Source organism: Martes martes (genome assembly GCF_963455335.1).
Source record: "Martes martes genome assembly, chromosome: 12".
Taxonomy (NCBI): Eukaryota; Metazoa; Chordata; class Mammalia; order Carnivora; family Mustelidae; genus Martes; species Martes martes.
Window position 1 is genome coordinate 11,104,556 of NC_137900.1, and position 23,414 is coordinate 11,127,969.

The following is a 23,414-nucleotide window of genomic DNA, read 5'->3' on the forward strand; positions in this document are numbered from 1 at the left end:
CGATAGCTCTCTGTACCTTTTCTCAAGGAAGCACAAGGCAGTTGTAAACCCCACGTGGGTATTTTGGGGAGAAATGTGCCGCGGGCCCACCAGATGTGAACCCTGAGCGCGTACTGAAAGCCACGGTGAGACCCAGGGTGGGTAAAAACCTCAGCACCCCTGGCAGGGAAAAGCTCAGAAGGATTTCCTTGATATCCTCCAAGGATACCACATGGAGGCTCCAGTCCATCAAAGGGCTGCTTTAAGGCAGGGGTTCCCAAACTGTGGTCCTGTGGCCAGCAGCATCAGCACCACCTGGGAACCTGTTAGCTGACGGTGTTGAACTTCACCTGAGCCCTGTGATTCCATTAACCCTCGAAGGTTAAGGAAACCTCCCCCTACCCTTCTGTGTTCCGGCAATGGCTTCCTGCCAAGACCATCCCCTCCCCAGAGGTCTGACGGAAGACTCACAGGTGTCGCCTTGTTTACTTACGACAAGTCCAGACACAGACCCTCCAAATTCACCTTCTTTGCCTGATGATGATTAACCGAAATGCGCAGGAGTCAGAACAAAGTGTCTGCTAACGCATCTTCACCAGAACTTTTCTCCCTCCTCCAGGTCCTTGAACTTTCAGCCAGCCTACACCCCCTCCCGGACCGGCCTCTGGAGAACCGGCTGGCCTCAGGTTAAAACACACCTTCTTCTGCAAGGCATTCCAGCCATCACTTGCCCACACCTCCCTCTTTCTAGTCCTGTTTACTCCTCCCTAGAAGAGAGACCTTTTTTGTCCAGCCTCAGACTCTATAATCAGAGGTTCTCCTATTGCCAAAGGGCCCAACCCCTGTTACAAGAGTACCTTTCCCCCCTTTGCAAAAAGTTCCCGAGGAAGTCTCTCCATGCACAATTCCGACTTGGTTTTTCTTTGACGTTATGAATTACCAATTCTCAGGCCCCACCCCAGACCTTCTAAGTAGGAAACCGCTCTGGGCACAGTTTGAGACGCAGTGAATTACGGCCAACCCTCTAAGGGGCTGATAAACGCATTCCACCCCTGAACTCCATCCCACCCGTGTTCCACTCAGGAGCTGTCTCCGAGGCTCGCGGTGGACACGTTCTTAGCGTCCCCACAGACCATGATCTCATGGAGTCATTTCGCAGTGGCGAGCAAGGCCACACGTGGAGCTAGAGCCCGAACCCGCGCCTACTTACGTCTCCATCCACCGGCCTCTGGTCGTCACAGTCCCTCGTGGGGCTAATGTCCTGGCGCATGACCCAGATGGGCTCTTTGGGCTCGTCGGGGGTGTAAGGCGAACGGATGGTCCTGGTTTTCACCTCCTCGATGGCCTCTTTGATGTCCTTGATGGCCAGCGAGATGGCATCCCTTTTCTCCTTGCTGTACCGCTGCCCCGCCTCGCCTGGCGCGGGGCCCACCGCCCGCTGCTGCCCCGCCGGCGCCTGCTGCCCGGGGCTGTCGGGGCGGCCGCCGCCGGGGGTGGGGGCGCGCTCCAGGTCCTGCTCGGCCTCGGGCATGTCCTCGGCCGCCTTGTCGAGGCTCTGCGAGCTCATGCTCTGCTTGACCTCGGCCACGATCTGGTCGATGTCCTCCTCCTGCTCGTAGCTGTCCATGCGCGGGTAGGGCGCGAACTCGGCCTCCTTCTCCGGGCTGTCGGACTCGCCGTCCGAGCGCTCGTCGTAGTGGTGCAGCCGCGCGCCCAGGGCCTCCTGGCGGTACGCGGCGGCCTCGTCGCGCTCCTGCTCGTACAGCCGCAGCCCGTCGCGCGCCTCCAGCTCGGGCGCGTCCCCGATCTCCTCGTACACGTGCTCCTGCAGGCCCCCGTAGTCGGCGTAGGGCTCGGCGTACGGCTCGTCCTCGCCGCGGTGGAACAGCCGGTGCGTGTACACGTAGCCCGAGTACGCCGCGTTCATCGCCTCCTCGTGCTCCAGCGAGTGGAAGTGCAGGTGGTTGGGCAGGGCGCGGCGGTGCGTGGCCTCGGCGTGCTCGGCCTCCGCCTGCTCCGTGTACTCCTCGGCCTCGGGCCGGTACTGCACGGCGTAGGCGCTCTCGTCCTCGGGGTCCTGCGCGCGCTCCGCGTCGTAGCCGTCGCGGGCCGCGGCGATCACGTCGCCCTCGGCCGTGTCCGTGTGGTTGTGGAAGCCGCTCTCCGTGCTGGCCGAGCGCGCCAGGCTCTCCCCGCGCTCCTCCTCCTCCGGCTGCCCGGGCTGGGCGCGGAGGTCCTCGACGGGGCGCCCGCGCCCGGGACGCCCCGCATAGCGCTGCTGCTGCGGCGGGGGCGGCGGCTGCTGCTGCTCCTCCTCCACCTCGGGGTGCTCCAGGTCAGCCTCCACCGACTCGTTCACCTCCCCGCCTGCCGCCTCGTCGGTCACCTCCGCCTCGGCGGAGCCCTCCAAGTGGTTCATGGTGGGCGTCGGGCCGGCTGGGAGCGAGGCTGGGCCGGCTCAGTGCGCTCTCATTTTGCTCCACCCGTCTGGGAAGACAAGAAGGGGAGGGGCTGTTAATGGGCTTCAGACGGTCGTTCTCGCTGAGCACCCGGAGAACCCATAGAAAACAGCTGCTATCGATCCCTCCTGAATCCGGGTCACTTAAACCAGGATTGCGAATTTAAACGCAGTCTGACAGCACGTCGTGCATTTTCTTCGCTGCATGTATCGTAATTTGTAATTACATATCTACTTGTCTAATTGCTTACTGGCTTTCTCCAAACCCACCCCTCAGACGGAGAGCCTCGCCAGCGTTTTGTTCTCTCCTCACCACGCTTACGATTCAGGTTCCGTTTCTGATGCTCATGAATAAAGAGTACTACTAAATTGAATGGGCTAATTGACACATTTTCCATCTGCTAAGGGATAAATCTCTCCAAATTAAACTAGGAGCCTCGATACTTTAGAAACCGTTCTCTAAATAAATTTCAAGGGGGAAAAAAAAAACAACCTCGCCATGTTTTGAGCTCCTGCTGTCAATATAAACACGCAGCCGTTGGGAGGCCGGCTACCCACCATCAGAGGGTTCTTGGCTTTCGTGACTGGCTCTGTCACCTTGGACAAGTGGCTTAATTTTCTGGACCTCCACGATGAGATCAGACTCACTGACTAAGGGTTGTTACCCAGGGAAAAAGACTCTATGCGAAATGCTGACTTTTCATGGTGACTGTTCAAGAGGAAAGACATGAGAGGTGGCGTTTCCCAGACTTGTGTGAGGAGGAAACCCTTTCCCAGAGGCCAGTGTTTTGACAAACCCACTTAAAGAACCACTGACTAGTGTACTTCCCCATACACCCTGGACCTAAAATTCTCTGATTCTATGAATTATCATTTATAGCTGGTACTAGATATATGGAAATCATGGCTACTTTCTTAAAAATATGGGTATGTCTCTTGACCCACTTCCAGAGAAACTTGTAGCTAGAGATGGACTTGGTTTCAACCTCTCTCAGTGGTTATCACAAAATAGCTTTATAGCGTAATGTGTCTGGTGTATGGGAATAAATACAGAGGAGGTAGAGAACAACAAAAATGGGCAGGATTCCCATGATTTCGAGAAACCTGTGGGAAATGGATTCAACTACAAGTGTAGGCTTTTCTCAGTGTTCTTCTGGAGAGCCCACATTACAACTGAACAAAATGGATGGGAAGTGAACTCTTTACTAGCAGAAAATTCCAAGAAGATCAGGGACATGTGATTGACTCTCTACTATTGCAATGGACTAGACTATACTCAGCTCCCCACAGCAGAGCAATTTCCTTCAAGCACTAGGACAATCCCAGAAGTAAAGGAGGGCATTTTGGAGCTCCAAATTCACCTTCGAGCAGAAATATCATCTTTCTCCCATTCTTTGGTGGACCCACCTTCCTCCCCCCCACTGCTGGCTGGCACACACTGGAAGAAAGTTATGGCTTACTAGAGTTGAACAATCCTAATTGCTCTCCTCCTTGTCAAGAGTTCCATTTCATACAAGTGAGACCCAGTCTCCTTTGCAAAATTGTGGCCTCCCCTCATTAACCCTTGAGAACAGTGACTCGGAGGAGGCATAAGGAAGTTTTCCAAAAGCAAGTGTGAGGTCCCATTCAGACTTTGACGGATGGTTAATGCTTTGAACAGAAGAGGCAAGTATTGGTGCTGAGGTCCCCCTGGCTAAGTGGCCTCCAGGGGACCATGGAAACTACAGAACAAATATTCAATTCAATACAGCACATGGACAAGCACAGTCTACCCACATTTCATTTATGAGGCCTCTTTGGAAAAGAAAACAAATTAAAAACAACAAACTAAATGTATACATCTCAGTCAAATCAAGTGGTCACAGAGAGGGATACTGAACAGTTAGCCATATAATAATAAGCATCCAAAGCCCATGTGGATGGCCAACAATTCATGGTAACCATGTCCAGAATTGACCAAAACCCTGTGTACAATGAAAATAGATTTTTATTGATGAAAGTCTACTGATACACATATTAAAAAGAAGTTTTAGTTTAGGGGCACCTGGGTGGCTCAGTCAGTTGAGCAACTGACTCCTAAAGTTTCAGTTCAGATCATGATCTCAGGGTTGTGAGATCGAGTCCTGGGTCAGGCTCAGGGTCAGACTTAAGAGTCTCTCTCTGCTCCTCCCCCCAACTCCCATGCACATGGGCACACACACTCTCTCTCTCTCAAAAAAGTTTTAGTTTATTCTGGGTTAAAATTGCTGTTTGACCAGCAAACAGAGCCCTCTTCTAGGGCACTTACTGATTCAAAGGAAATGGGATATCCGTGCATGTCCATACACTAGATCATGGTAAAGAAAGTTACAAGAAGCCCATTTTTTAAAAAGATTTTATTTATTTATTTGACACAGAGAGGTCACAAGTAGGCAGAGAGGCAGGCAGAGAGAGAAGGAAGCAGGCTCCCTGCTGAGCAGAGAGCCTGATGTGGGGCTCGATCCCAGGACCCTGGGATCATGACCTGAGCCGAAGGCAGAGGCTCAACCCACTGAGCCACCCAGGCTCCCCAAGAAGCCCATTCTTTGGGGGGAAAGTAATGTTGCTCAGTATTATGGAGATTTCTGTTCACTAATTGCATCCTCCTCATACCCCCCCATCCCCAAGTCTCAGGGGAATATTTATTCATGGATTATTTCTATTTCACTCACTATCAGGGTTTCAAGACTATAGTTTGGGTCATGGTATTGGCAACATGCTAGTTAATAACATGTTGATTTGAGGGATTTCCGTAAGAACAAGGCAACTGGCAGCTTCTGAGGACTGAGCTAATGGTGCGGATCAGGTCCACTGGTAGTCCACGAGATGAATGTTCCCCAGACCCTGGCAACTTTGGGAGTAGTATTTATTAAAAAAAAAAATTACAAAGCTAGGTTATTGTGGAAATCGTAGGTTACTGTGCAAAAAAAAAAGTATGTACAACTTATTTGAAAAGTGATTGGCAAGATGAATTAAAATCTTTAAAAGGTAACATATTTACCTCAGTAGTTCTGCTTATAGAAATCTAAAGGGAAGAACTCAAATGTGGACAAAGACAATTCTCAAGGTGTTTGCTTAAAAGGCAAAGATTATAAACATGAAATGCTAAGCGCTGACATTAAGTCCCAGTATGTACAACGTGCTAAGCATCTTAGCATCATCTTCCAAGCCAGAAAGACGTGGGGGTTTTCTTGCTGGGTCGCTCCACCCGGAATTCGGGGTTCGCACAACACGGAAACTCAACCCGCCACAGTCAAACGGCCATGCCTCCTCCCTCACTCCCACTCCAGCTCCCAAACCTGGCCCCCTCCTGTATCCCTATGTGGGTGAAGGGCGCCCCCAGTCGCCCCAGCTCAGATCTAGGAATCATTACTGACTCATCTCTTTTCCTCACCTCCTTGCCCAAATTGACAACCGAATCCATTGTCTTAATACCTCCTGTGTCCCCCTCGCCGCCACTGCCTTGTCTCGGTCTCTGTCTTGCCTACACAACTGCTTCCCTGACTCATGTCTCAGCCCCTCCAGTCCGTTCTTCCCACTGCTAGCTGGATGATCTTTCCAAAATACAAATCCGAAGCCCAGACCTGATTTCTCCAACTCTTCCAGGGTTCCCCTGTCATGCTGAGCTAACTATACCAGGCAGGGCCAAGCATCTTCTACAAGAAGACAAGTTAAATCCCCATGCTGGCCTATGAAGACAGTACTCTTCTACTGTCTTCCTAGAGAGAATTATCAGCTCCTTGAAAGCTGAGGAAATGGGGGCACGGTGGGGCTGGGTGACTGCCCTGAGTCTCATGAGCAATGGAACGGGTGAAACTGGCACCTGACTCCCGTGGTCCAGCTCTAGCTCTGGGTTCTTGAATCCTACTCCCTGCAAACCAAGCCCAAGAGCCGATCACTCTGCCAGCCCCTCTGCCACACCTCACCTACCCCCCATGTTCTAACACCCCCAGCGCTGACCCGAGCTGCCTTACCTGTTCTCAGCCCATTTTTCACCTACATTTGGTGACTCTTGTCTTCCCCAGGGCAAGTTCACACTTGAAGACTCTCTATTATGTGCCGGTCTCCAGGCAATGTTCTAGGCACTGGGGCGGAGGGGTGACCAAGGAAGATGGGCTTCTCTGATTCATGAACCCTCCATTCTGGTGCATGAGGTGGGGGGGCAGAGGAGGGAGGTGAAGAGATAGGAGAGGGGACCAGACAGTGACTACGTAAATTAACAAATGGGAGAGCCCCACATAGTGAAATGTCTTAGGAAGAAAATAGGACGGTCAAGGTAGAGCAAAGTGACCACGGAGAGAGGGTTATGCACACAGTGGCCAGAGAAGGTGATGTGTGAGCTGGGGCCTGAATGATAAGGAAAGGGGCAGCTGCCTAAAAATCCGAGGGCAGGGCCATGAGGGAAGAAGGCACTTGCTGGGTTCAAGGGCAGAAGCAATGTTTGTGAGCGAGACAGGCACGGTGTGGAGGAAGATGAGGATGGGGAGATGGAAAGCATTGGCAAGGCCGGGCCTGGTACATCATGGTAAAGAGTTTGGATTTTATCTCAAGGGCACTGGCATGCTACCGAGTGGTTTTAATCAGGGGAGTTACAAGGCTTAATTAACTCCTCACTTTGTCCCCATTACATCTTGTCTATCATATCTATCTATCTATCTATCTAATTTATATATATTATATATGGATAATTTATATTATAGCACCTGTCACACAAAGCAACGGTTCTTTATAAATGTGGAATCCTCAGGAAAAGAGAACTTGTCATTTATCTTTGATTCCCCAGTGCCAAGGACAGAGGTTGCAGAGTTGGTTGTCAATGAATTTTTAGTAATTAAAGAGAAAAAAAAATCTACCCCCTTCCCAAATATTTAGGGCCTCGTGGCCGTTGGCATGCTCAGGCTTTAGAGAACTCCTTTCTTCTTTCCATCACTGCCCTTATCCGTCTATGCACTTGCTCCACCTTCTTCTAATGAGTCAAGTGTCCAAAGAACTCTAATGATTCAATCTTTTACGATGTTGGCGTTTATTGATCCATTTGGCATTTATTAGACATGTACCAGATACTGTGCAAAGGGAAAGGGCATGCAGAAGTATCAAAAGCATAGTCCCAGCCTTCAAGGGCAGACAGCTCTAATAATTACAACACCTGCTGCTACACGCAAAGCAGAAATAGGTTGAAGCCGCGGAAGGAGCCTAGAGTTAAAACAACCACTGCAACCGCATCCCCTCTGTGGGTCACGCGAGTGCTGCTGTTCTTCAAGGGTCTAGATTTCATGAGCCTCTAAGCGTCCTGGGAACTATGGGAAGAACTTGGGAGAAGAGTCCCTCCAGCCAATCAATGGTCTTGATTAGGACCCATGTGTCTCCGGAGGCCGGGGCAAAAGGATGAGGAGTGGCTGGTTGAAGAAAATCCTTCCCCTCCTGCAAAAGCGTCCTGTGATCTGGAAGACAGGCAGGACAGTCTCCCCGCCCCCCCGCCCTTGCAGGAGTTCCTATACACCACCAAGAGGGGGGGCGGTGTGGTGTCCGGGCTGCAGGAGTGAGGGAACCAGCTGGAAAAGGTTAACAAAGGGAAGGAACTCGGCGGCAGTGCCCCATTTATAAAGAGAGCATCTCACAATTCAGCAGCAGAACAGTTCAGTACTCATAATGACAGCTGAGGCTCCTGTTGGTTTGGGATTAATGGAAGGGGAAGCTGTAAATTACTTTGGCGGATCTGTCCTTAAGTAGTCAGATAAATTCCAACAGACTGTCCCTTTTAACACTTGCAGGAGTAGTTTTAGAAAACAGGTCTGATGAAGACGACATGCAAGTGAAAAAGAACAAAAGGGAGTCCTATCAGGTTGTTAACGTGGACGGTTTTGGGGGGAGTGAGGCTGGTATAGGGAAAATAGGAAGGCGGAGGGCGCAGAAGTGAGAACAGAGTACGACTGACTGCGCTGGCCATCCGCTCCCCTGAATAAACTAGAAAGAACGATAGAATTCCATATATATGTTTTTATATATTTTTTAAATGTAAAGATTTTATTTATTTATTTGGCTGACAAGGGATCACAAGTAGGCAGAGAGGCAGGCGGGGGGGGGCGGGTAGCAGGCTCCCCGCTGAGCAGAGAGCCCGATGCGGGGCTCGATCCCAGGACCCCGAGATCATGACCTGAGCCGAAGGCAGAGGCTTAACCCACCGAGCCACCCAGGCGCCCCCATGTTTTTATATTTTTTGTGTATATTTAAGAAGTCCATTTACCTCCCATGGACTGAAGGAGTGTTGTTCCTTGTCTCCTGCCAGAATTGCAAAGAAAATCCTATTTCTTTGGACTGTGCCGTCCTAGTTCACCCGGACACATACATTTCCAGTCCACATGACGTCTGCCGCCAAGTTACCGGAGGGGCCGCCAGTGACCCTGAGGTTGTGGTGATGTATTAATTTCCAAAGCAGCAAACAGTTCTGGTTGCCAAACAGGATTGTGCGCTCAATGCTGCATACACATTCGTCTCACACACACACACACACACACACACACACACACACCCCGTCCACACAGCCTGCAAGATGAGTGGTTCTCGTTAAAGAAAAAAACGGAAAAATGGTCACAGAGTACAAATACGCAGGTGTTCTTGCCCATCATCTCTACTCTCTCTGTTTTCTTTCTGTGAGTGAGATCAACTGTGGAACATCAACTAGGGAGACCAAAAGACATCAAGAGCCCCAGGTAAATCATCAGCTTTCTAAACTCAATGCATCTATTTACAGGGGTAACAGAAGACAGAAATTAAAAAAAAAAAAATAGAGTCCATTAAAGCTTATTCTCCTATGAGTCATTTGAAAATTAAATTTAATGATACTGGGCACGAAGATGGATACAGAACATATATTTTTCCTTCCAAAAATCATTTCCAGTTTAAATAGGCTCGCAAAGTCAGGAAAAGCCTCCTTACACACAGAACATCTTACTTCAGTGAAAGATTATTTTGTTTTCTTTGTTATCCTTGTGCGAAGCTTGGCTTGACAGATAGCGCTGGTAATGATTTCAGAATGATTGAGTCCTTGAACCCCAGGAGTGTTGCTGAATGGCCAGATGTCAACCAGAGGTCTGTGTCCTTGACCCTGTCCTACTTCGAGGAGGACATGTGGGCTGGACATCTGCAGTTTCCCTTGCAGGTGACCCCTCCAAATGACTTCCCAGGATGGCCCCCTTCCTTCCCTTCCCTTCAGGCTTATGCATTGTAGGGGTGGTGGGGTCCCTCTTCTCAGCTCTCTGCCTCTCTGCATATTATCTAATTTGAGTGCCTATCTATTTCCTGTTGGGACCCTAATTGGTACCAAAAGTGTGATAACCATGTTGGCAGATGATAAGAAATAATCATTTAAAGATAGATGTAAAATGATAAATAGTACAGCTATAGTAAACATCATGAAGGTGGCACCCTAATGAGAAATTCTATCCTAGGCTCTGCTGTGTCTTCTCAGCCCCACAGCCCTCCTTCTCCAAAGGCCGCGTGGGCTCAGGATATTGACATGGTAAATCCACACAGGAAGCATAATGGGCACAAAAGCAGGCCCATCTGGGTCTCAGACTCGACATCTCTCCTCTCCCAAGGACAGAGGCCACTTGACCTTCTCCTACTGCCCCAGTCTGCCACTTGCAGGCTCGGCTTGCTCCTAGTCTCTAGTCAATCCTAATTTTAGATCTAGCTTTGCCTCTCACTCAAGAATTAAGATCTGGCCGCGGATCTTCCATCCAGTGATTGGATTTCTTCCCCTATACACAGACTGCCCTAATGTTGGCAGTGGATACCCCATTTTCTGGGTCAAGAATGCCAATGGCTTTTTGGGATAGCCCCTCGTGGATTGTGGCCTTATGCCCTAGAGATGATGGAATGCTTGCCGGACTCAACTTTCATCACACAGGGAGCTGAACTTGCCTTCCAGCACCTGCCCAACACATGTGGTCCCGGTCCTTGGGAGGCTGTGCACTTACAAGTTTCAAGGCCACTGCCTTTGCTCAAAATATTTTGGTGACTCCGTTATTGGAACAGCTTTCAAAGTTAATTTCTGGGATTTGAAACTACCAGCAAATTGTCCCCAATATTCTAGTCTAATATTAAGTCATATTTGATTTTTGCCAACGACGGGTTACCCCTCACCTTATTTACAAGAGTTGGCTAGGAATGGTGCCTGATATTCTTCCAATATTTAAGTTATCTCTAAAGGATCATCTCATCAACTATCCACTTAATGAGCTATTACAGTGTTAAGGGGACAGGCGTGGGGGGACGGTCTGCCTCAATGCCTCACAGTTGCATCACTTACTAGGGATGCATCACGACTTTCTTTGACTTCGGATAACTTACAGGAAATGCCTCAGTTTGATCATTTCTAAAAAGGGGGTAGTAACAGTGCCTACATCACGTCACGGGGTTATTGGATGATACAAGTTAATATATATATAAAACACAATAGTGTCTGTCTGATACATTGTAAGTACTACTTGATATACATCAGTGCATTTTCTGCACACACCATAATATTAAAAATATTTTAATATAATTATTATATAACATATAATAATTATAATATAATAATAATACCACGGTATTTAACAGATCAATACATAGTTTTTAAAAAGCAAAAAAAAAAAAAGATGAGAACAACTAATGTTACTATAAACACCTTGAGCACATGGTACATTTCTTATTACTCTTTCCCAAGTAAGTCCATGTAGGGATGGGAAAGAAGCATTTGGGCTACTTTTAATAATCTTGAAATAAAACTGAGCACAAATAAATCCACCAAATAGTCATCATAAACCCTATACTATGAGTGTAGGCCAATATACGTGGTGCCTTGCGTACTATGGCCCTAACCCTCCTAGCAGTCCCAGTGGGAATTACTATCTCCAGGTGCTAATTTTGAGACAGAAGCTTAGACATCCTAAGCAACTTGTCCAAGGTCAGTCAGAGCTGAAAGGTTGCAGGTAGATTTGTCTGGATTTCACCGTCCATGTTTTTCTTACTACATTTCACTGAGCCTATAAAGTGATGTGATTGATTTTTTTTTAAACAAACATCTAAATTGGTATAATCCCTTTTAGAATAGTCACCTTGGCAGACTCCATACTTACGTGTTCCAAGGGCACTCGCTGCCTTTGCTCAAAACACTTCGGCCAGTCCTATATTGGAATTGATTTCAAAGTTGATTCACGGGTTTTGAAGCTACCAGCAAATCGTTTTCAATATTCTACAGTCGTATTTAGTTATATTTGATTTACGACCTCAAGGGTATCCTCCAGATTTATCATCCACCTTATTTACAAGATTTGGCTGTGGATGCTGTTTGATGTTCTCCAAGTATCAAATCTATCCCTAAAGGCTGAATATGTGCAACAGCCAAGATTCTTAAAAAAGACTCTGGTTCAAGCTCCGAAGTCAATTCCAAAAGAGGGCTTTAAAAATTGTTTGGCCAATGGCCACATCTTTCTCATAAGCTTTTACCTTTGCAGATAAGCAGAGGGACAGAGGCCATTTGAATGAAAACATTCTTGTGTGATTATTGCAAAATCAGATTCATTACTTTCATCTACCTTGAAATCTGTATAATTGTAGCTAACACTAACTGGGCAGGAAAATTAATTCATCTACTTGGATTAATTCAGTCATGCCAACCCCAAAGCTCTGATCATAACCCAGCTTTCGATTAAAGAGAAAATTCAGACTTTGTGCAGACTTCTTCATTGTCTAGCTCTTCATCTAGCATTTTAACAATCGAATTATACATTTATCATTCTTACTTCAATAAAACACATGAAATAAGCTTAAGGCAATCATGGAAACTCAGAGTGGAAGTTAGCAAGTTTTGTAGAAAACTCAAGAAACATTCTCTGGAAATCAAAGCCGATTAAAAGTCTATTGGAATTTTCGTGAAATGCACCTGATGCAAAACTCAAAAATACCTGCACAATCCATGTGTTTTTTTTTTTCTCTTACATTCTCCTTTTTAATGTCCCTTTACAACTTCCTTTCTTTACTCCCCACTACATTTATTACTTCTGTTGCTACATTACGCTTAGTTCAGGGGTATTAAATCACCAGTTACAACGCAATCCGGATCATTGTGCTGGTCTTTCTGTTATCATACAAAAAGCCATGCGCACTCAGCACGATGGTGTTAAAGATAGTGAATCTCTAAAATCAGTTCAGCTATGTTAGTCTTCAGAGGCTCATTACTTCGTACTGCAAAAGGACATGGAAACAAGGGAATATCAGACTGAGGCTGAACTGAACGGTAATTCATTAAAATGGAGTCTTTCCTTTGAGACCACATCACCTCAAATTTACTGCTACTGTTACTTTTACAATTATTTGGCTCATTAGAAAGTCAGTTAACTTGCTACTCTCTATTCCCTCAAGTTTTCTGTGGTTTCCTCTAGCATTTTCCTTCCCCAAATTCACGCCAGAACATCAGCCAAGACCCAAATTCTGAAGCTTCGGATTCAATTGTTGTTTCAAGCTTCTTTTTTAATTCGCAGGTTACAAAAGCAGCCAGGGCTGCGCTGACAATCATCTTCAAACTTTTTTTTTCCAGCTATACTTTAAATCTGATATGCCAGGGTTATCCTAGATGATTAAAAAACAGTGAATCCAGAAAAAGGTTTGCTCTCTGACACTGGAGCTTCACAATTCCCAAAACACAAAATCCATTAAGCAACTATTAGGTCGCAACACTGGTAATGACTTGAATTTGGATTTGATGAGCCAGAAATTCCACATTGGTTCAAAGCCTCCCGTGACGACCAACTCTCTCAATCAGTCATGTTAGCAAAAAGTGAACAGGGAAAGAGCCATAACATGGGAAAAGAAGAAAGCTACTTTCTCTTCAGAATGATTCATGGATCGCCTGGAGACTCTACTGAGTTCGCTGGACATATTGACTAGAATGTGACAAGTAGGGCGCTGGCATGCTATACTCTTCTTCTCATCAACTGATTTCATTTAGGCCCCAAGGACAGACCGATGAAATTCAAATATGGTTTCCCTGCACCCAGAGCCTTCTGGTTACCTTGAGGGAAGATATGAGCTTCTCCAAAGGAAATTATTTTAAATTTGCTTTATTAAAATATGGTGTTGGGGTACCTGGACAGCTCAGTCGGTTAAGCATCTGCCTCTTGATCTCATGGTCATGAGATCAAGTCCTGAGGTCAGGTTCCGTGCTGAGCATGAAGCCTGCTTAAGATTCTCTCTCTCCCTCTGCCCATTTCCCGCCCGCCCCCCCACCATGGGCACACGCTCTTTCTAAAACAAAAATATTTTTAAATGGTGTTGATTTTACTGAAGATTTCATAAAGAAGATGGACGTGAAGGGTTATATCTCATACCACACCCCTTACCGTCCCCTCAAAAGCTAACTGGTGACTTTTCCCAAAACCTCCTTTTCAGTCATCAGCCTCAGGGGTTCCCTCTCTCATGAACCTTCCCCTGTAGTCCTGAGACTTCATGATTCTTGTCCCTTCCTTCTGGATCATCACAGTCCAGTAGAAATATAATGTCAACCGCACATGTAATTTAAAAACATCTACAGTCACATTGAAAAAGGTAAAGAAAGTAAAATTAACTTTAATAATATATTTTACTTTACCTATCATACCAGAAATATTATCATTTCAACATATGATCAATATATACAATTATTACCAAGACAATCTACTTTTTTTTTCCTACTAAGTCATCAAATCCAATGTGAATTTTTTTTTTAAGATTTTATTTATTTATTTGACAGACAGAGATCACAAGTAGGCAGAGAGGCAGGCAGAGAGAGAGGAGGAAGCAGGCTCCCTGCTGAGCAGAGAGCCCGATGTGGGGCTCGATCCCAGGACCCTGGGATCATGACCTGAGCCAAAGGCAGAGGCTTTAACCCACTGAGCCACCCAGGCGCCCCCCCAATGTGAATTTTACACTCACAGCAATCTCAATTAGGAGTAGCCACATTTCAATAACCACATGTGGCTGGTGGCTACCATCTTGGATAGTATAATTCTACATCGAACTTCTGGGCTTCCCAAACTCTCTCCTCTTCTTTTGCAGAACAATTTAGCCATGTTCAAGCTCTTCCCAAAGTACATAGAGTCACCCTCCTCCATCACCAAGGCCAACAAACAAAGACCCTCCTGCTATCAGAGTTTTCCCTCCAAACAATAGGAGTGTGAATAACAAATAAATGAATGTGTGGAAAGCTTGGTTGTTGCTGTGACCCAGAACCAAGTTCTATACTGCCTGGTCATTGATGTTGCAAGGATACTGGTCCCATTTTCCTCTCTTCCAATCTTCACTGCTGTCCTTTAATCTGACATCTCCGTGGCCCCACATCCAGTGTGGCTGTACCTGCTCCTCTCCCCTCTCTATACCTCTCACCCTTGCCCTCCCTCTCCCCTCTGTCCCCCTAACAGAGAGCTCTCAGGCTCATGGCCACACTAACCCACATCTCCTGCTGTTCAGCATGTGGGACCCCTGCTTGCAGAGAACCGAAGTTGCTCAAAGATTCCTCAAACAGGGGGTGCCTGGGTGGCTCAGTGGGTTAAAGCCTCTGCCTTCAGCTCAGGTCATGATCCCAGGGTCCTGGGATTGAGCCCCACATCGGGCTCTCTGCTCAGCAGGGAGCCTACTTCCTCCTCTCTCTCTGCCTGCCTCTCTGCCTACTTGTGATCTCTGTCTGTCAAATAAATCAATAAAATCTTCCAAAAAAAAAAAAAAAGATTCCTCAAACAGGCAATGAAGTTCTGGAGAAGGCAGGCAAAGTAAGAACAAAGAGAACCCTTTTCTCTCACCAGGAGGGGGCCGGGTGGAAAAGGGAAAGAGAGCCCCAGGGACTGGGGAATTGAGTCTGAGGCAGCAGAGCCCACTGGTGAGGAACACACATTGAATGAGATGGCCTAGGTTCAAATTCAGTTCCAGCACTCGCCAGCTATATGACCTTCGACAAGTCACTTACCCTTACTCTGCCTCAGCTTCCCCTTCTCTACACAGGGATAACAGTAGCACCTACCTCATAAGGTCACTGGAGAATTATATGAGTTAAGGTAGCGCAAACAACAGAGTAAAATACGTACTTGTCAATTCACAGGATGTTCAACACCAGGAATGAACCGTAATGGCAACTACGGACTTTGGATGGCAATGTGTGTTGATGGAGTTTCACTGGTTGTAATAACTGAACCCCTCTGGGGCGGAGTATGGACCACTGGGGAGATGATGTAATGGGGCAGAAGAAATCTCTGTTCTTTTCACTAAATTTTGCCATGAACCTAAAACTGCTCTAAAATATACCTGAAGGGGCGCCTGGGTGGTTCAGTGGGTTAAAGCCTCTGCCTTTGGCTTGGGTCGTGATCTCAGGGTTCTGGGATCGAGCCCCACATCGGGCTCTCTGCTCAGCGGGTAGCCTGCCCCGCCCCCCCCTGCCTGTCTGCCTACTTGTGATCTCTATCTGTCAAATAAATAAATAAAATCTTTAAACAAAAAATAAAGTATACCTGAAAAATATATTCCATTGTTTATAAATACATATATATGCTTTATATGTTATATGTAATATGTATCACACAAGTAAAAAGCATAGATATATAAATATATATAAAATAAACATATATAACATATAAATAATGAAAATACATATAAATAATCTATTATATATGAATATATATATAAATATATATATATTTCATGACTTAAAGTCAACTAACCCATGACCCCTCCTCACAGAAGCTTAAGGGACATGTGGGTTGGCCACATCTCTGCCATTGTCCCATCACTGTCCTGATTCTGAGACCTGATGAGTGCGGACGTGAGTGGCAGGCCCCTGACGGGCACGGGGAGTCTCCTCCTGGCCAACTGGCTCCAAGGTCACCCTGCCATGTGTGTGTCCAGAGTATTCCTGGAGCCTCCATCCAAGCCGGGAGTGCACCCCGCTCTGGCTCACCAAGGGCTTGCCCAGACTGGGGAACGCTGGGCTCACCCCTGCTGCGGACACTTCCCAGCACTCTGCCCTCTGCCGCTCAGCCCCGCTCCTGCCACTTGTGCCGCAGTGAGCGGAGCCCTGGAGCGGTTCTGCTTGGCATCACAGCAGCCTGCTTCAGCTCACAACACGGAATCTCTGACCCCGTGCTCCTCCCAGGCGCTCAGCAACCACTCCGGGGAGCACACCCGCAGGCAGGCCGGCTGTTTACGGCCCTTGACTGGCGATCATCAATTCCCCCCACTCTTCCTCATCTATAAAGTGGGTCAACGAAGGGTGATTCGAAAGCATCTCTCAAAATTACCCCTCTGGGGACTTTGCCTATCACACGCGTGCACAAGGGTGTGGAATGACTTAATCACAATTCTCCCGAAACTGCTAAAGCACAGTTTGTGTTCGTAAAAGACCGGAAACAACTAAAACGCCCATCATGAGAAAGCTGGTAAAAGAAATTATAGAGAGCATTCTATCGAACACAAAGAGGACGATCTTTAGGCACAGATGGTGGAAAGAACTTCCTGATGTAGGAAAGCCAGGTCTGAACAGCGTACGATGAATGTCATCATGTCATCATATATGTAGAGGAGGAGGGGAAAGAATGCATATGTATAAAAATCTCTGAAATGACAAAAATGACAAAAACTAAAAATGACAAAAAACTAATAACAAAACTAATATATATTTTTCTGCTTTTTTTTTGTCTGCATTTTTTTAAAGGTTTATTTATTTATTTGGGAGAGAGAGAGAGAGAACAGAGGGAGAGGGAGAAGCAGACTCCCTGCTGAGCAGAGAGCCCAACATGGGGCTCGTTCCCAGAACCTCAAGATCATGACTTGAACTGAAGGCAGATGCTTAACGGGGACTGAGCCACCCAGGCATCCTGCCTCTTTGTACTTTTTGATGTTTGGACCACGAATCTATTTTTAAAAGACCCTACCTAGGTGATGGAAATAACATTCTTTCTACCTTACAGGGATGGTGACAGCTTTCTGAATGTAAGGACTGGGAAATCTGATCACCCTTCCTCGTTGGGGAGCAGTTCGAGGTAGGGCTGATGTGCTGACTTCCTGCAAAAGCGTTCTCTTCTGTTACTGACGTAAACTTCTCACCGTGCACCAGGTTTCTTGCTGCCATGCTAGGACTCGGCCTCTATTTTATCTTGAGCCTCACTGTGGTGAGTGATGTCTTTGTGGGTAGATCACAGGGGTGGGCATGGTAAAGGGACCATTCAGCGTTGTTCTACTTACATGGGGACTTCTAGAGCAGGTCCTTGACATCTGCATTCTAGAAACTCCACATTACTAGCTCATGGATGAACAGAATTACAGAGTAGCCGAAGTTAGAACTGACAGAGTTGGCAAAGCCCAAGTCCCTTATTTTACAGATCAGGAGACCAAGGAGTAGAGAGGCCATGTGGCTCCTTCAGGGTCACGTGTGTTAGCTAGCACTGGAGAAAAGCACATTGCCCAGTTTTTCTTCCCAGGTTATCCAGTTATAAAAGACAGATCGACTAAATGAAAGAAAATAATTTCAAAAAGATGCTTGGCTAAATGTTGTCAGAGAAAGGGAAAAGAATTAAAAATATTCCAACAACCCAAAGATCTGTTCAACACACCATCCTTTCTACCTACAGGACACTTGACTTTCAGTGTCCAGAATCCCCCTGTCCTTTCTGAGAAAGCAAGGGGGGGTACATGCCATTTCTACATGCCCTTTTGAATATACAGTGTGGCAGAAATGGTTTGTTGCCCATCAAAAATTCAAGCTCACTCTCCATTGTGTAGAACTGTCACCAAGAACTACATTTATAAGCCTTCCGTACATCTGGTTGGGGCCATGACTAGTTCTCTCTCCAAGAGAAGGAAGGTGGAAGTGAGGAGCACCTTTCTGGGACACCTCATTGGAGAAGTGAGCTTGCCTTTTTCATGCACTCCTTCTTCATCCACTGGTTAAAAGCAGAAGAGTCTGAGACCTGTGGGATATCAGAATCTCAAGAAGGGAGTGGCCTGGAGTCCTGAATCGAGCACATGCAGGAAAACTGCCCATTGCCCAGAAATAACCTGCCTTGGACTGCCACTGTTAGTAAAATAACTTTCAATGTGTTGCTACAATAAAATTTTGGAATTTGCTTATGTTATTCTCATCAATCAGTGCACAAGGCTATTTCAGTGGGGCCTCAAAACAAGTCACTAAATCTCAACTTTAAAAAAGAATCACTGAGTGAATGCCTCGGTGGCTCAGTCCTTTAAGCGTCTGTCTTTGGTTCAGGTCATGATCTCAAGGTCCTGGGATCGAGCCCCACATTGGGCTCCCTGCTCAGCAGCGAGTCTGCTTCTCCCTCTCCTTCTGTGATCTCTCTCGCTCTCCCTCTCTCTCAAATAAATAAAAATCTGGAAAAAAAAAAAAGGGAATTACTGAGTAATGGGAGAAAAAGATACTATTTCTGTTTTTAGTTCTGTGGGTTACCTCTAGAACTCTCCCTAATATGTCACAATTTACTGACTTAATTTAGGTGATATCTATTGATGTTCTATCAAGAAAGATGATGAAAGGGGACAATTTGGTTTACTTAATCTTTTTCCTTCCATTTCCAACATTTAATAGTTGTATTTTTATTGATCATATTTGTAATTTTAAATATTAGCCTCTTTAAAGAAGATCTTTTAAGAGTAGTTTTAGCTCTACAATAAAATTAAGAAGGAGGTACTGAGATTTCCCCAAAACTCCCTGCAACCCCCCGCCCCCCCCCCCACACACATGAGAGCCTCCCTCCTCATCTGTATCACTCACCAGAATGGTAAAGATTTTGTATTTTGCCTTGAAGTGCTTTAACCTGGCTCTTATACTCCACTGATCACTGGGCATAGAATTCTACACTCATAATATATTTTTTTTCTCATATTATGAAGTCATCATGCTTTGCATTCTAGTCTGTTCACGGGATCTTGTTAAAATGCAGATTCTGGGGGCACCTGGGTGGCACCGTTGGTTCAGTATCTGACTCTTGGTTTCAGCTCGGTTTGATCTCAGGGTCTTGAAATGGAGCCCTGCATTAGGCTCCTGGCTCAGTGGGGATTTGGCTGGGATTCTTTTTCTCCCTCTCCTTCTGCACCCCCCCTTAAATAAATCTTTAAAAAATGCAGATTCTGATTCATGGGTCTCAGCGGGGTTTGAGATTCTGCATTTCTAATAAACCCTCAGCTGCTGCTGGTCTGAGGACCCTGCTGGGTAGTGAGTTCCCAGCATTCAGTGGGGCTGATGAGCAGTCTGGTTAGCCTAACTGATACCCTTTGTCCCTTTTTCCTCTCCGGCATCTTTCAACATATTGTTCTTATTCTTAGTGTTTAGAAGTTTTTGGAAGATGAGGTTTTACGTTTTCTCTTAATCACTGTCCTCTGCACTTAATATGCCATTTTAATCAGAAGATCTGTGTCTCTCCGAAGCTTTGGGGAATGGTCTATTATTTTCTTGATAATGTCTTCCCTCGTCCCCTGCCATTTTCTCTGGTTTTACTTTCTGAGACTCCTATTGGTCAGATGTTGGAGTTTTTTGTTTTTCCAGCTTTACTGAGATATAATTGACATATAACAATGTGTAAGCTTAAGGTACATGATGTGTTGACTTGTTACACTTACATATTGTAAAATTATTCGGACCATAGTACCTCCATCACATCACATAATTACCATTTCTTTTTTGTGGTGAGAACATTTCAGATCCACTCCGTTGGTAACTTCCAAGCATATAATGTAGCATTATGAACTACAATTGCTGTATTATACATTAGATTCTCAGAACCTACTTATTAACTGGAAGTTTATTCCCTCTGAACAACACCTCCCCTGACCTCCTACTCCCTAGCATCTGGTAACCACCATCTTATTCTGTTTCTGAGTTCACGTTTTTTTGGATTTGATTTTTAGATTCCACCTCTAAGTGATATCACACAGTGTTTGTCTTTCTCTGACTTATTTTACTTATCATAAAGCTCCCACGGTCCAGCCACGTTGCCACAAATGGCAGGATTTCCTTCTTTCTCATGGCCCAGTGATATTCCCCCGTGTGTGTGTGTGTGTGTGTGTGTGTGTGTGTGTGTGTCACTGTTTTGATCCATTCATCCCCTGACAGACATGAGGTTGGCTACTGTGAATGACGCTGCATTGAACATGGAGGTGTGGGGCTTTCTCTCAGAGAGCCTGTTTTCATGTCCTTTGGATAAATACCCAGAAGAGGAATTTTTGAATCATATAGTATTTCTATTTTTAATTTTTGGAGGAAGCTCCGTATTATTGTGGCTCTGCTAGGACTCTTGGGTTGGTCCTCTACTTCTCATCTTCCCTCTGTTTCCATTTCTTTCTCTTTTCCCCCTTCGTTCTATTAATCATCCTCACCTTATTTTTCCCCAGGTCCTTCCACTGACTTTTTGGACAGCCTGTCTTTAATCTCTAAGAGCTCTTTCCTTTCATATTATCTGATTTTTTATCTGATTTTCTTTATATTATCTGCTTTAATATTTTAAAATGGATATTAAGAGCCCTTGGGTCTCTCTGAGTATACTAATGAGAGCTGCTGTGCATTTGTTTGTTTGAAGTTTCTTGGATTATCTTTGCTTCCTCTGTGGTCAGTTCTGTTTCTTTTGGCTCTTCTCCTTCATGCGGCTCCTCTCGCCCTTCCCCCCGACCTTCCCCAACCTTTGGTCATTCCTATGTTTTCATATACAAGAATAAAGGATTAGGAGGATGGTGTGAGTTTTTCTTGATGTCACTGAAGATTGTTTCCCCTGATCCACTCTGCTTAATAACGTCAACATATACAGGGGCGCCTGGGTGGCTCAGTCGGTTAAGCGTCTGCCTTCAGCTCAGATCATGATCTCATGGTCCTGGGATCGAGCCCTGAATCTGGCTCCCTGCAAACAGGGAGTCTGCTTCTCTCTCTGTCCCTCCCCCTGCTCATGCTCTCTCTCAAATAAATAAATAAATAAAATCTAAGAAAAATGATTTCAACTTCTACACAGTCTGTATAACTCTTTTCTTACTGATGATCATTAGGTTATTTCCATATTTTTTCTACACAGTATTTTAATAAACATCCTCATAGATATGTGTCCATATGGACTGATAGTTACTTCTATGAAATAAATTCCCAAAAGTAGACTGCTGGTTGAAAATAATACACATTATAAAACATCTTTATATTATGCAAAATTTTAAACACATGGAAAGCTAGAGAGAATAGCATAATTATTCTCTTAATTTGATTCAGAGGCTGTAAAAATTTGCAGACATGATAAACGCCAGTCTTGATGCACCCATACCCTACCCACTTGTACCTTCTTGGATTATGTTAAAGCCAATGCCAGACACCCAATCATCCAAACTAATACTTGCTCAAATTTTAATAGATATAGTCAGGTATCTTCCCTATTCTTAGTAATTCCCTTTCAACTCCAAGGAATTTCTATTTTTCCACAGGCAGCCATGGACTGATTCCTTCCTTCCTTCCTTCCTCTCTCTCTCTCTCTCTCTTTCTTTTTCAGGTAAAGAGGGCAGGCAGGAAACAATGAACATGTCCCCCTTCCCTTCCCAACTTTTGAAGCAACAGAGATACGTACAGAAGTCACACAAATGGAGATTTTAAAATATCATCTGACAAGCTGGACTAGATGATCTGCCTCTATATTTTTAGCCAAATTGTCCAATGCTTTACCTCTGCCTTAGATATACGGACCCCTCCTAGTCACTAGAACACTGTAAACCACAGGCGTCCCTCACAGTGTCAAACCTAGCTGGGGAAACCCACCATATGGCTAGGAGCACAGCGGGATGAATTCTCACTGCAGGCAGGCAGAGCGGGAAAAGAGGACCAGGACGGCACAAATCCAACACACTCAGGTTCCTTCCCCAAGTTCATGCAACAGTTCTTTCAGATCGGAGGCAATCAAGGGCAAGGAGAGGGTCCACAAGGAGTTATTCCACGAAGAATCATGACACAGGGAAATGGAACTCCCCCAAAAGATGGTACTAAAATATTTACTAACATATTTCGTTTTTGCCAGTCTCATAGGTGATGTTTTAATTGGAGTCTCTCTGACAACTAATGAGGTGGCCTCTTTTTCATAAGCTTATCGGCCGCGCATTTTCTTTTCGGTGAACTCCCTGTTTTTCTATCAAATCTTTTTCTTACACGTAGGAGGTTTTTTAAAATAATATTTTGACTGTCACACTGTTGCAAATATTTTCTCCCAGTGTATCATTTGTCTTTTGATTGGATTTATCGTTTCTCTTTGCATACAGAAACTTCAGGATGTTATTTAGGGGTGCCACCTAGCAAAGCTTGAGGACAGCTTTGCGCTGGTGAAATGCAACAGAATCTTGGGCATTCTCGGTTTATTGCAAATACTGTAAAAGCCCATCGAGAAGGGATGAAGCCTTTTGTTATTATTATTAACGCAGTGAAAAGGTGTGCTATGGTAGCTTTTGCCTTTTTTCCTTGGTTGACAACGGTAATTTCATTAAAATCTACTAGCAGTCCCCCCAGCTATGCGTATGTCATCTGTCCACTTACAGGGGCAGAAAATGGAAAAATCAATTTAAACAGTTTGGGGAGCAAATGAGGTCACTTCAGAATGATTCTAATCTACTGCACTAATTGCACCTGAAGTGCCCGCACACACTTCTCCCAATTTAAAATTCCAATTAGGGGCTGACATCTTTAAAATACCTTGGTGATACACCCCGGAGGAGGTGGGAAATCAGTGCTGATTTTCCCCGTCTCAGTAGGTGAAAGGATTTGCTCATATCCCAGTCTGTGAGTTTAAGGGTAAGGAAGGTGCTTAGGGCCTCCCTGATTCAACCCCCCAACTGTTTAAGAGAGGAGACAAACCCATATAGCCGCTGCACCCTCTCTGGAGGCCACCCCCAACTTCCGGTGCCACCTGCTGGTCTGGGTCAGGACTCT

The 23,414-nt window shown here is 45.7% G+C and overlaps 1 protein-coding gene across 1 annotated transcript in view; it reads right to left on the bottom strand.

Moving 5' to 3' along the window:
• APBA1 (amyloid beta precursor protein binding family A member 1) overlaps positions 1-2,398 on the bottom strand; it is a gene marked incomplete at its 5' end in the record, with an annotated part of 62,003 nt that extends 59,605 nt beyond the window's left edge. The window contains one exon of the mRNA XM_080820269.1: positions 1,190-2,398. Coding sequence (XP_080676395.1) covers positions 1,190-2,398 — 1,209 coding nt within the window. The remainder of the gene's footprint in view (positions 1-1,189) is intronic.
• Positions 2,399-23,414: the final 21,016 nt, after the last annotated feature.